Here is a 13,113-nt window from a genome sequence, read left to right as displayed (position 1 = left end):
CCTCTCCAAAGCTTCCTTATCAATGAGCAATCATGGAAAAGCTTCATTTGAAGGTTACTCTTCCTTCCAAGGTCAGGGAATCCTTTCGATGGTGGCTTTCTCCGGCACCGGAGAAGGGTATTTCTCTTGATACTCCACTAAAGGTTGTGGTTACAACAGATGCGAGCCTATCTGGTTCGGGGGCACACTTTCTCGATCACCATGCTCAAGGAATATGGCTGGATGAAGATCTCCAGTTCAATATCAATTGGCTAGAACTGAAGGCCATATGCATGGCTCTGTTACAGTTCCAGGGGCTAATTCAGAACCATCATGTCTTGGTCAGAATGGACAATGTGACAACCAAGGCCCATGTATACCATTAAGGCAGCACGAAGTCGCGAGCGCTTATGCAGGAGGCGGATCGCTTTCTGGCCTGGGCAAAGCTGAATCTGAAGTCCATAGCGGCTGAACACCTGAGCGGGGAGGATAATCTCCAGGCAGACTGGCTAAGTCGCCAGTGGATAGACCAGATGGTACACAAGTACGGTCTTCCTCAATTGGATCTTTTTGCAACCATGCACAATACCAAGCTCCTGAGGTTCTTTGCCAGGCATCACTGCAGTCAGGCAGAAGAGATGGATACTCTAGTGTCTTCCTGGCCTCCAGGGTTGCTGTACACCTTTCCTCCAATGCCAATACTAGGTCTGGGGCTGCAGAGGATTGTAGCAGAAGGGGCGAAGGTCATACTCATTGTTTCATATTGGCCACGCAGACCTTGGTTCTCAGAGCTGGTGTCCATGTTGGTTCAACCTCTGTGGCCACTTCCTCTCAGAAAAGACCTGCTTTCCCAGAGTCTTCTCCTACACCCGGATCTTGGCTGGCTGAGACTTCACGCCTGGAGGTTGAGCATAAGCTCTTAGTGGATAAAGGGTATTCCTCTCGGGTTCAAGATACCATCCTGGCATCCAGGAGGGTGTCCACCTCTCACATATATCAACTTACCTGGCCTGCCTTCTGTTCTTGGACAGCAAAGCACGACGTCCTTCCGACCTCTGCTGGAGTGTAAGAAGTTTTGGGGTTTCTGCAGTCTGGTTTAGAGAGGGGTTTTTGTCCGAACATCTTAAGACTGCAGGTCTCTGCTCTATCATCTGTTTTGGACCTCAGGGGTTCTGGTTCTTCATCTTTGCATCCCCATATTAGTCAGTTTTTGAAGGGAGTGAGTAATTTGGCTCCTCCCCCTATCCACAGGTTTCCCACATGGGATTTAAATAAGGTTTTAAATACCTTGACCAAGGCTCCATTTGAACCTCTCAGTTCTATTTCTTTGAGGTATTTGTCATTCAAGGTTTTATTCTTAGTGGCGATAACCTCTTCTAGGAGGGTCTCGGAGTTGGTTGCCCTCTCAGTGAGACACGAGTTGTGTATTTTTTGAAAAAGAGTCAGTTGTTTTGAAGTTGGATCCTACCTTCTTGCCGAAGGTCAATTCTATTTTCCACAGAAGCCAGGAAGTGTTGTTACCTTCATTCTGTTCCAAGCCCATGCATCCTAAGGAACGTGTGTGGCATAAGTTGGATGTGTGAAGGGCTTTAAGAAATTATACCCACTGAACTCAGTCTTTTAGGAAAATGGGCTCTTCCTTTGTTTCTTTTCAAGCAGGCTCCCTCGGGACCAAAGCTTCTAAATTGTTTTTGGCCTGGTGGCTTAGGGCTACTATAGCCTTGGCTTATGAGACATTGAACCTACCCGTGCCCAGAGGTATCACGGCTCATTCGACAAGAAGTGTGGCTGCATCGGCAGGTTTCTCAGCAAGAGCTCGCTTGGAGGAGATTTGTAAAGCGGCCACATGGAGCTCTATTTCTCCTTTTGTGAAACACTATAAGTTTTCTTCTTTCTATGATCCGCAGGTGGCGGTTGGAAGGACAATTCTGCAGCGGGTGGTCTAGGCATCCGCTCCCTGCCCTTGATTTCATTCAGCTTGGGTACGTCCTGTCAAGTTAGGATGCCCTTCCCATTCCTCAGAAAAAGAAACATTGGTAGACTTACCGTGAATTGTTCTTTTTCGAGGTATGGGGAGGGCATCCGGCCCTCCCGCGGATGCTGGGAAATGAATGATATTCCTTGGGTGGCGGGGCTACTCCCAGGGTTCAAGATTGTGCTATCCTTGTTCTTTCTCTTCCTTTGGCGGTCTCTGGATTTCCCCTGGTTGACCTTTCTTGTGTTCTTGTTCATTCTGTTTCTCTGGTGGTTGAAAGCCAGAGTTTTTTCTCCAGTTGGGGGCTACATGCTTTTCGCTCGCAGTCCCAGAACTGGGTTGGGTGTGGCTGGAGAAGCATATTATATACAGATCTGAAATTTAATGGCCCTGTCTTGAAGCATGAGAAGGCTGACAACCTGTCAAGTTAGGATGCCCTCCCCATACCTCGAAAAAGAACAATTCACGGTAAGTCTACCAATGTTTCTTTTAGGATAATAGAGGCCAACTCCCATCATGCACAGGGCTCCTTCACAGCAACCCATTTAACTTCACGGCTGGGTAGGAAGCCAAATCCAATCTACACCACACCATTCTTCATTTAATGTCAATCACTGGAGATGGCTTTCATGATTTACTCCCTGTTCTGAAGTCCGCTTTGTCATTGGCTTTATTGCTTGATTTGACCCTTCTTTCCTCCCTGCAATCTATACTATGTTTCTTTTTCTTTTTCTCTCCTAGCAGGTGATGGGTGGAAAATCAAGACTGAAGGAGAAGCATGCGGGTCACTAGTAGAAAGAGCAAGATGTAAAAAGAAAGGACAACAGAGAAAAGCAACAAAAGAAAGCAATGAAAGGAAGAATGAAACTCCTCCTGTTCATGCTGGTGACTGCCAAGAAACGCGAATCCAAGAAGAAACAGAGAATGGAAAGCAAAAGAGGAAGCCCCTCTCATGTGAGAATAGCATTGGTTATAAATTGTGGCTTAAATGTCACTGGGGAAAGAAGAGAAGGGAGAAGAAACCATTTAAGTGCTTGGTGTGTAGAAAGAGCTTCAGTTGGAACTCACATCTAAGGGAACACCAAAGAATTCACACAGGAGAGAAACCATTTAGATGCTTGGAATGTGGAAAGAGCTTCAGTTGGAAATCAGGTCTTAGGAGCCATCAAATAATCCACACAGAAGAGAAACCATTTAGATGCTTAGAGTGTGGAAAGAGCTTCAGTCGGAGATCAGGTCTTAGAAGCCATCAAATAATCCACACAGAAGATAAACCATTTAGATGCTTGGAGTGTGGAAAGAGCTTCAGTTGGAGCTCAGCTCTTAAGATCCATGAAAGAATTCACACAGGAGAGAAACCATTTAGATGCATGGAGTGCGGAAAGAACTTCAATTATAGTTCACATCTTAGAGAACATGAAAGAATTCACACAGGAGAGAAACCATTTAGATGCTTGGAATGTGGAAAGAGCTTCAATAAGAGCTCAAATCTTAGAGAACATGGGAGAATTCACACAGGAGAGAAACCATTTAGATGCTTGGAGTGTGGAAAGAGCTTCAATCATAGTTCACATCTTAGAAAACATCAAAGAATTCACACAGGAGAGAAACCATTTACATGCTTGGAGTGTGGAAAGAGCTTCAATCACAGTTCACCTCTTAGAGAACATCAAAGAATTCACACAGGAGAGGAACCATTTGCATGCTTGGAGTGTGGAAAGCGCTTCAATAAGAGCTCAACTCTCAGGGGACATCAAAGAATTCACACAGGAGAGAAACCATTTAAATGCCTGGAGTGTGGAAAGAGCTTCAGTCAGAGCTCAGCACTTAAGAAGCATGAAATAATTCACACAGGAGAGAAACCATTTACATGCTTGGAGTGTGGAAAGAGCTTCAGTCACAGTTCGCCTCTTAGAGAACATCAAAGAATTCATACAGGAGAGAACCCATTTACATGCTTGGAGTGTGGAAAGCACTTCAATAACAGCTTAACTCTCAGGGGACATCAAAAAATTCACACAGGGGAGAAACCATTTACGTGCTTCGAGTGTGGAAAGAGCTTCATTTGGAGATTCAGTCTTAGGAGCCATCAAATAATCCACACAGTAGAGAAACCATTTAGATGCTTGGAGTGTGGAAAGAGCTTCAGTCATGGTTCATATCTTAGAAAACATCAAAGACGCCACACAGTAGAGAACCCATTTAGATGCTTGGAGTGTGGAAAGAGCTTCAGTAACAGCTCATGTCTAAAGAGACACCAAAGAATTCACACTGGGGAGAAACCATTTAAATGCTTGGAGTGTGGAAAGAGCTTCAGTAACAGCTCATGTCTAAAGAGACACCAAGGAATTCACACAGGAGAGAAACCATTTAGATGCCTGGAATGTGGAAGGAGCTTCAGGCAGAGCTCAACTCTTAGAGGACATGAAAGAATTCACACAGGGGAGAAACCATTTAGATGCTTGGAGTGTGGAAAGAGCTTCAGTCATAGCTCAAGTCTTAGAGGACATGAAAGAATTCACAAAGGGGAGAAACCATTTAGATGCTTGGAGTGTGGAAAGAGCTTCAGTCATAGCTCAAGTCTTAGAGGACATGAAAGAATTCACACAGGGGAGAAACCATTTAGATGCTTGGAGTGTGGAAAGAGCTTCAATCAAAGAGGAGGTCTTAAGAAACACCAAGGGATTCACGCAGGAGTTCAAGAATTTCAGTTGGAGCTCACATCTTAAGAATCACCAAGGAATTCACACACGAGAGAAACCACGTAAATGGCTGGAGTGTGGAAAGAGCTTTAGTCAGAGATCAGTCCTTGCAAAACACCAAGGAATTCACAAAAGAGAAAAATGATACAAATGCCTATAGCGTGGAAAGAGCTTCAATCCTAGCTCCCACCTTACCCAAGATGAAAGAATTCACACCTGGAAGGATAGACATGTTTTTCATGTAGATAGAGCTTCCATCTCACTTCCCCTTCCCAAAGATGTTGTTGAGGAGAGTGGAACATAGACTTTCTAGCCACCCCTCCTCTCCCCCACTTCTGAAAGAAGAAGAGCGGGGACAGAGGAGCTGTGGTGGGCATCAGTGTTCCCTCTCATGTTTAGAATCAGTGAGCAGAAAGAGTTTTGCTGTGGTGGGCAGCAGCATCAAGTCAGTGTGCTCACAGAACTCTTTCTCACTTACACACAGACCCACACATGAGTTACTGACTATCGCGCAAAAGAAATGTTTGCATGTTGGGAAGGAGGCTACATTTAGAATGCTTCTTCCTGCCATTTAGTTCCCAATGTGCCAAGTATGTGGGTTCATCATACATTCATTCAGTCATGTCAGCTGGCAGAAGTTGTTAATCTCAGGTTTACCATCCCAGTGAGATCTAGCCTGGTAATCTTTAGGCTTGACTACTGCAATACGCTCTACCTGGGGTTGCTTTTGTACGTCATTCGGAAACTTCCCTTGGTTCACAATGCAGCAGCTAGATTGGTCCCTGTGGTGTCTTGGGGAGACACCATCTTATGCCTTTTTTAAAGCAGTTGGCTACCAAAAGGTTTCCTGGCAAAATACAAAGTGTTGGTGATTACCATTGAAGCGCTAAACAGTTTAGGGCTCTGTTGTCACTCCTAAACTGTGCAGTGTGCTCCCTGTAGACCAGGGCTGCTCAACTTCAGCCCTCTTGCAGATGTTGTCCTACAATTCCCATAATCCCTGACTGTTGTCCACTGTGGCTGGGGATTATGGGAGTTGTAGTCCAAAACCAGCAGGGGGGCTTAATTTGAGCAGGCCTACTGTAGACGTTCATGGTTTAACATCTTTGCTATCCCTTAAAAGAGCCCTTAAGACACATATTTTCAGCCAGGCATTTTTAAAATTTCTGAACTTTAAAAATTTTTAAATAGCTGTTTTTACTCGTGTCCCCCCCCCCTTGTGTTTATTTTTGTAAACTGTGTAGGACCTTTGGAGTTAGGTGGTATATAAAATACATAAATAATAATGAGAGTGAGGAGGCAGGCCTACAGAAGGGGTATGCCCATATCAGTGCCCACTCCTCTGGTCACTGCCCCTGCCTAGTTTCATAATAAACAGATAGCATGTAAAGCTTAGGGAAACTTATGTTATGCTATCATTTGGAATAATTCCATTTTTAAAGGAGGAGCAGACATAGAAACTTTGGTGCTGGTATTTTCACACTAAAAAGTTTGTTCCCTAGCTGAAGTATGTTGGTGCCATTCTCCATGCTGTGTTTCAAGGTGGTGAACACTCTCCTTGCTGCTCAAGTTAGTTTCTCTGAATGGGAAGTCAACTGGATCCTTCTGGTGCTGCACAGAGGTGGCTGCTCCCAGCCTAGCCATCCCCGCGTAGTTCCTATGATGAAAGGGAAATAAAAGGGGAATCCTTCAGATATTACTTTGAATTATATAAAGGAAACAAAGCAGAAGATATAAAAATCGATAAATTTTTGAAGTCACAAAATATTCCACAACTTTCCAAGGCCCATATAGAAATTATGAATGCACCGATATCAATAATGGAAATAACGGAAGTAATAAACCAAAACAAAGCTAATAAAGCGCCAGGGCCCGACGGTCTACCAGCTTCATACTACAAATCTTTTAAAGATCAATTATTACAGCCTTTGCAATGGACGATGAATGATATTTTGCAAAGAAGAATTATGCCAGAGTCTTGGAAGTATGCCAACATTGCAGTAATTCCAAAACCAGATCCAGATCTAACGCAAGTCAAGAACTACAGGCCAATCTCACTGTTAAATAATGATAATAAAATTTTTGCTGCCATTTTGGCAAGGAGAATGAAGGTTGTACTAAGAGCTTTTATTCATGAAGCTCAAGCAGGGTTTTTGCCAAAAAGACAATTAAGAGACAATGTGAGAACAGTCCTGAATGTATTGGAGTATTATGAAAAACACAACGATAAACAGATAGCTAAGATATTTCTGGATGCAGAGAAAGCATTTGACAATGTCTCCTGGCAGTTTATGTGGAGGCTAGTGAATGCAGTGGGAGTTGGTAACAATTTTATTAGGGCCATTAAGACAATATATTCGGAGCAATATGCTAAAATTATTATAAATGGGGAACTCTCAAATAATTGTAAAATACAGAAAGGAACTAGACAAGGTTATCCACTTTCCCCATTACTTTTTATATTAGTTCTGGAAGTGCTAGGTAGAAATATCAGAGAAGATGACCAAATACAAGGCCCGAAAGTAGGGAAACAGCCTTTGCGGATGATGTGGTGTTTTTGATAGCCAATTGGCTGGGTTTTATATAAATAAGAGTAAAATGAAGGTGCTGACAAAAAATATGGACCAGAAATGCAGCGATAGACTTTATGAAATAAGTGAATTGAAAGTAGAAAAGAAAATCAAATATTTGGGCGCCTGGCTGACAAACAAAAACTCTTTGTTGTTTTCAAATAATTATATCAAAATATGGAATACAGTAAAAATTGATTTGCAAAGATGGACTAGAATGAACTTATCTTTATGGGAAGAATTTCAACTGTGAAGATGAATGTTTTACCTAAAATGTTTCTTTTTCAGACCATTCCTATAATTAATACGTTAACCTGTTTCAAGCAATGGCAAAAGGACATATCGAAATTTGTTTGGCAAGGGAAAAGACCAAGAATTAAATTTAAAAATTTAACAGATGCTAAAGAAAGAGGTAGTCTTACCCTGCCATATTTAAAGTTGTATTTTGATGCTGTTTGTTTGACGTGGTTAAAGGAATGGATAACATTAAGAAATTCCAGAATACTTGATCTGGAAGGATTTGATAGGTTTGGCTGGTATTCATATCTGTGGTACGATAAAAGCAAAGTGCATAAAGATTTTCTTAATCATTATGTAAGAAGGAGTCTAATGGGAGTGTGGGTAAAATACAAAAAATGGCTGGATATAAAACTCCATTATGGGTATCCCCGATTGAAGCTTTAGCACGTAAAGAGACAAACATGCAATCTGAATGGGGTACCTATAGGGATCTGTTATGTTTTCAAGAGAAGGGCTGTAAATTAAAAAACCTAAACGAAGTACAAAATTTGGTTAGTAACTGGTTTCAGTATCATCAGCTAAATGGAATTTATAAGAAGGATCTTACAGTTGGATTTGAGGATCAAATGTCAAGATTCGAGAAGGAGTGTGAAAATGATGAAAAATTAGTCTCTAAGATGTATAAGTTGTTGCTTTTGGAGGAGACAAGAGATGAAGTGGTTAAAACGACTATGATAAAATGGGCTTAAGATGGGGGTCATAATATAGATATGGCAGCTTGGGAAAAATTATGGAAAACTGATTTAAAGTTCACTGCATGTTATACTTTAAAAGAAAATTATTATAAGATGATGTACAGGTGGTATTTGACACCGAAAAAATTAGCATAAATGTATAAAAATGTTTCAAACAAATGTTGGAAATGTGGACAATGTGAAGGAACTTTTTTCCTATGTGGTAGTTATGCGGGAAGGCAAAGGCCTTTTGGGATATGATATACGGTATGAATTGAAGAAAATTTTTTAAATGACATTTCCTAAGAGGCCAGAATCCTTCCTGCTGGGAATAACGCAAGGAGAGTTCTCCAGAAGAAACTTAACATTTTTTATGTATGCAACCATGGTGGCTAGAATAGTATATGCGCAGAAATGAAAAGATAATAAAATGCCCTCAAAAGAAGATTGATTGTTAAAAAATTTGGAATACGCTGAGATTGCAAAACTTACAGCACTCATAAGGGATGAAAACTTGGAATGTTTCAAAGAAGATTGGGAACCATTCTTATTTCACTCAAAGAACTATTTTTCCAATATGGACCTTTCAGCAGGGTTTGAAATTGAGTAACAGCAGCAGGTTGGGCAGGGGAAAATCGAGTTTGCAATGTGGAGTATATTTGTTTTGAATTATTATAGCAATGGTAGATTTGTATAGCTAATATGAACCGTGCAGACTGGTAAGCGGGAAGTCAATGTTTACTTATATTGTAAAACTAATACAAATTTCAAAATGCCAAAAAATTCTTGGCTACGGGAGTTGCTTAACTCCTCGCTATGTGAGGGTTTCGTGCCAGCAGCCCTTAAGGAGGAGATAGTTCACCCTCACTTGAAGAAACCCTCCCTGTACCCTGAGGTCCTTGACAACTATAGACCGATCTCCAACCTCCCTTTTTCAGTGAAGGTGTTAGAGAAGGTTGTATGTGCCCAGCTTGAGAGGATCTTGGAAGAAACTAGTTATCTTAATTCTTATCAGTCGGATTTCAGGCCTCCGCATAGCACAGAGACAGCACTGGTCGCTCTGGTAGATGACCTTCTTCGGGACCTTGACGGGGGTAGTGTCCCTCTCTTGGTCCTTTTAGATCTCTCAGTGGCTTTTGACACTATCGATCACGCTATCCTTCTTGACCGCCTGTGTGGGTTGGGTATTGGGGGCACTATCTTACAGTCATTCCGTTCTTACCTTAGCAGGCGTGTCCAGTTGGTATGCATTGAGGACAGATGCTCTGACCCATGGCCACTCCTTTATAGAGTTCCCCAGAGTTCAGTTCTTGCCCCTGTCCTCTTTAACAGCTATATGGAGCCGCTGGGTCAGGTCATTTCCCAGTTTGGGGTGAGATTTCATCAATATGCTGATGATACTCAGCTGTATGTTGCCATCCCAGACCATTCTGGGGATGCTGTTTCTGTGCTTTCTTGATGCCTGGAAGCTGTTACGGTCTGGATGAATCAAAATAAGCTCAGACTGAATACCACTAAGACTGAACTACTTTTTCTCAGCCCTTTACCAGCCAACAGCTCGATGTGAAACTTGTTCTAGATGGAGTGGCGCTGCCCCCAAAGGAGCTTGTTTGTGATTTGGGTTTCCTTTTGGACTCGCGCCTCCTGCTTGAACAGCAGGTGGAGGCTGCGGCCAGAAGTGCTTTTGCCCAGCTTCATCTGATTCGCCAATTACGCTCTTACCTTGATCAAAAGGCATTGATGACAGTGACCCATGCCCTTGTTATCTCCCGCTTAGATTATTGTAACGCTCTCTATCTAGGGTTACCTTTGAGAACAATCAGAAAGCTACAACGGGTCCAGAATGCAGTGGCTCGCCTATTCGTGGGTGTCAGAAAATATGACAGGGTAACACCTCTCCTGCAGTCATTGCACTGGTTGCCTATTCACTTCCGAGTTCAATTTAAGGTCCTGGTTTTGACCTTCAAAGCCTTGCGAGGTTTGGTGCCTGTCTACCTACAGACCCGCCTCTCCCATCCAGTTACATCCCGTCCGGTCAGGTCTTCACAGATGGCCCTTTTGTCGATCCCTGATTTCCGAGAGGTTCGGGGTGCTAGGACCCGTGAAAGGACCTTTTCGGTTGCTGCCCCACTGCTCTGGAACTCCCTTCCCCTTCAGATTTGTTTAGCTCCTTCCTTATTGATTATTAAATCTCTGTTGAAGACTTTAATTTTCCGTCAGACTTTTACCCTTTAGTTTACCTATTTGGTTTTTTTCTTTTTTGTTAGTTACTTTAGTTTTTAATTCAGAATGTAATTTTAATGCTGTCTTGCTTTCCATGTTTTTGTACACCGCCCAGAGTCTTCAGAGTGGGCGGTATATTAAATGTTTCTAATAAATTAAATTAAATTAAATTAAATTAATTAAATTAATTAAATTAAATTAAATTAAATTAAATTAAATTAAATTAAATTAGGAAAGCAGCATACCACCATCCATCCAAATTGTTCACAGAATGCCCACTGCTCCTCCATTTCAAAGGAAGAAAATAATCCATCTGTTTCTGACACAACATTTTTTATCCTACATTTCTATTCCGCTCTTCCTCCAAGGAACCCAGAGCAGTGTACATGGATACTTATGTCTTCACAGACACCCTGTGAGGCAGGTTAGGCTGAGAGAGACATGACTGACAAAGAAATCATTATTTTAGGAACAACACTTATCAAAAATAATCTAAGTATTATCTACAGAGAAGAAAAGTATGTCTTTGTAACTTTATACTTTTATTTATTTATTCATTCATTCATTTATTTATTGCATTCACATATTCTTATACCGCCCAAAATTCACGTCTCACAAAGCAAACAACCAAACAAAGAGAAATAGTTAAAACATTAGTTAAAATAAATAACAACAAATATTAAAACACCAGTTAAAACAAAGTAAATGATACAGCAAAACACTGCAACAATTCAATCCTTAAAACCTTTTAAACCATGTTAAAACTATTAAAACAATACTTAATTATTGTGACCATACCCTTGTTATCAGGTGACCCATGCCCAGAGGCATAACTAGGGAAAACGGCGCCCGGGGCAAGCACTGAAATTGCGCCCCCCCCCACTCTCCTTCCCCCCGGAAATATGGAAATGTGTCACAGTCATAGTCAAATGTGGGTTGTGGGCTGCATCCGTGCAAGTATACTGGGACAGGAAAAAGGAAACATGAGGCTACAAGGCTCTTTAGAAATATATATTTTAAATAAATGTCTTGCATACTAACAGCCTAAGTTTGCAGTCCTCATGGCCAGAAAATAAATGCTTTTAAACATAGTAATAGGTTTTGTGTCCCAAAATGGAAAAGACAAGACAGGTATTCTAGTCTTTTCCATCATAGATATTCTAGTCTATTCAAGATTTATGCTTATATTATAATAGAGACTTAAATTATAATAGACATATATTCAAGTCTATCATAGATATTCTATGTTTATTAATTCTATAATAATGTCTATTTGTAGCACACTTTACGTTGGTTGTATTCCTGGGAAACTCAATGGCCACATTCAGCCACCATTATTTGAGCCATGATCTCCTCCTCTTTCTGCTTCCCTCTCATACACAGTCTTAATAAATAACCTCCTGGTTTAATTAAATCACCGTTTGCCTATGCACCTGAACAGCAAAACTGAGGTTTGGGCCCTTCATATACCAGAATTGCAAACCACACTGTGTGATCCTAGTTTGGAGGGCTTACTCAGCAGTTTATTGGATGTAAGCTGTGAATGTGAATGCATCCAATTGGACTGAACGTAAGGGCAAGTTATGGTTTGATTACGTAGGAAGCTGTCTACAGAGTCAGATATTGGTCCACCTAGCTCACTATTGCCCACACTGACTGGCAGCAGCTCTCCAAGGTTTCAGGCAGGAGTTTCTCCCAGCCCTACCTGGAGGTAGGGATTGAACCTGGGATCTTCTGCATGTTATTTGCAATTACATCTGACTTGCTTGAAATTACACAGGCAAATCAAAAAGATCATGAATAAGTAGGGGTGAGATTTTTCTTTGTTTTAAAAAAGCCTTCCCAATTTCCTCTTATTTTTAAAACTCTCTCAAAGGAAAATATAAGTTTAATATGTAAAACAAAATACACATTGAATGAAAAACCGTGATTAACTTTTTAAAAACTATTAAGTATGTAATGAGAAGGATTCCATTACATTAAGATACCAATTTCTTTAAAGCCAGAAATAATACCTACTGAAACTTTAATTATTTAAACAAGGAGAGAAAAAGGCATGTTATCTTCCCTAACAAAGATTAAAATCAATTTAATTGGTTCTCCACTGCCTTGACATGATTCTCTCTGTGAGTCAAGCAACCAAAAAGGGAAATTAATATCGCAGCTGTTAATCAAGTGATATTTGTGCACTCTATCTTATTAAAGCTACAGGGGCAGAAAGAAAAACTTCCCATCGCTACTTTTTGGACCAATTTGTTCACACTGTATTAAATGGGATTTCCCCCCCTTCAAAAATATAGATGCTGCACTTATGTTTTGGAGACAGAACATCTACAATATGCACCAAATGAACAAGGCTGAAAATGTTGTAGACTGTATGTTGCTAATAAAAATCTGCTATAAAGAATAAACCTAGTATTAATCCAGACAGACTGAACATTATTCAAAAAATATATTAATGAGTTCCAAATTAAATTGCCACCCCACCCCCCATGCTAAGGGATGATCCAGAAGTTGTAATTACTAGCAGAGCTGCAAAGATCTTGTGTACTAGTACTACTAGTTTCCTTTTGCAATCCCACCTCTGCAAAAGGAAACTCATGCATGCAAGCCAGGAGAGTGACTTGTGGCTCCACTTGCATTGCATGAGTTTCCTTTTGCAGAGGTGGGATTGCAAAAGGAAACTCGGG

General features: G+C 41.1%; 1 protein-coding gene across 5 annotated transcripts in view; it reads left to right on the top strand.

Annotated features, from left to right (window-relative positions):
• The window catches only part of LOC128347441 (zinc finger protein 420-like), a 94,148-nt gene that overhangs the window by 24,393 nt on the left and 56,642 nt on the right, over positions 1 to 13,113 (top strand). The window contains exon 5 of one of the 5 annotated variants that reach the window (XR_008317567.1): positions 2,696 to 7,638. The exons of 2 other annotated variants lie outside the window; for them this stretch is intronic. Coding sequence is in view for 2 of the 3 variants with exons in the window: in XM_053302121.1 (XP_053158096.1) it covers positions 2,696 to 4,683 (1,988 nt within the window). In the remaining variant the exon portion in view is untranslated. Of the gene's footprint in view, positions 1 to 2,695; positions 12,864 to 13,113 lie in introns of those variants that run through there. 2 more of the 5 variants (XM_053302122.1, XM_053302121.1) reach the window with 2 other exon arrangements.

This window comes from Hemicordylus capensis, chromosome 2 (genome assembly GCF_027244095.1).
Source record: "Hemicordylus capensis ecotype Gifberg chromosome 2, rHemCap1.1.pri, whole genome shotgun sequence".
In the NCBI taxonomy this organism is placed as follows: Eukaryota; Metazoa; Chordata; class Lepidosauria; order Squamata; family Cordylidae; genus Hemicordylus; species Hemicordylus capensis.
This window is presented reverse-complemented; position numbering and strand designations above follow the sequence as displayed.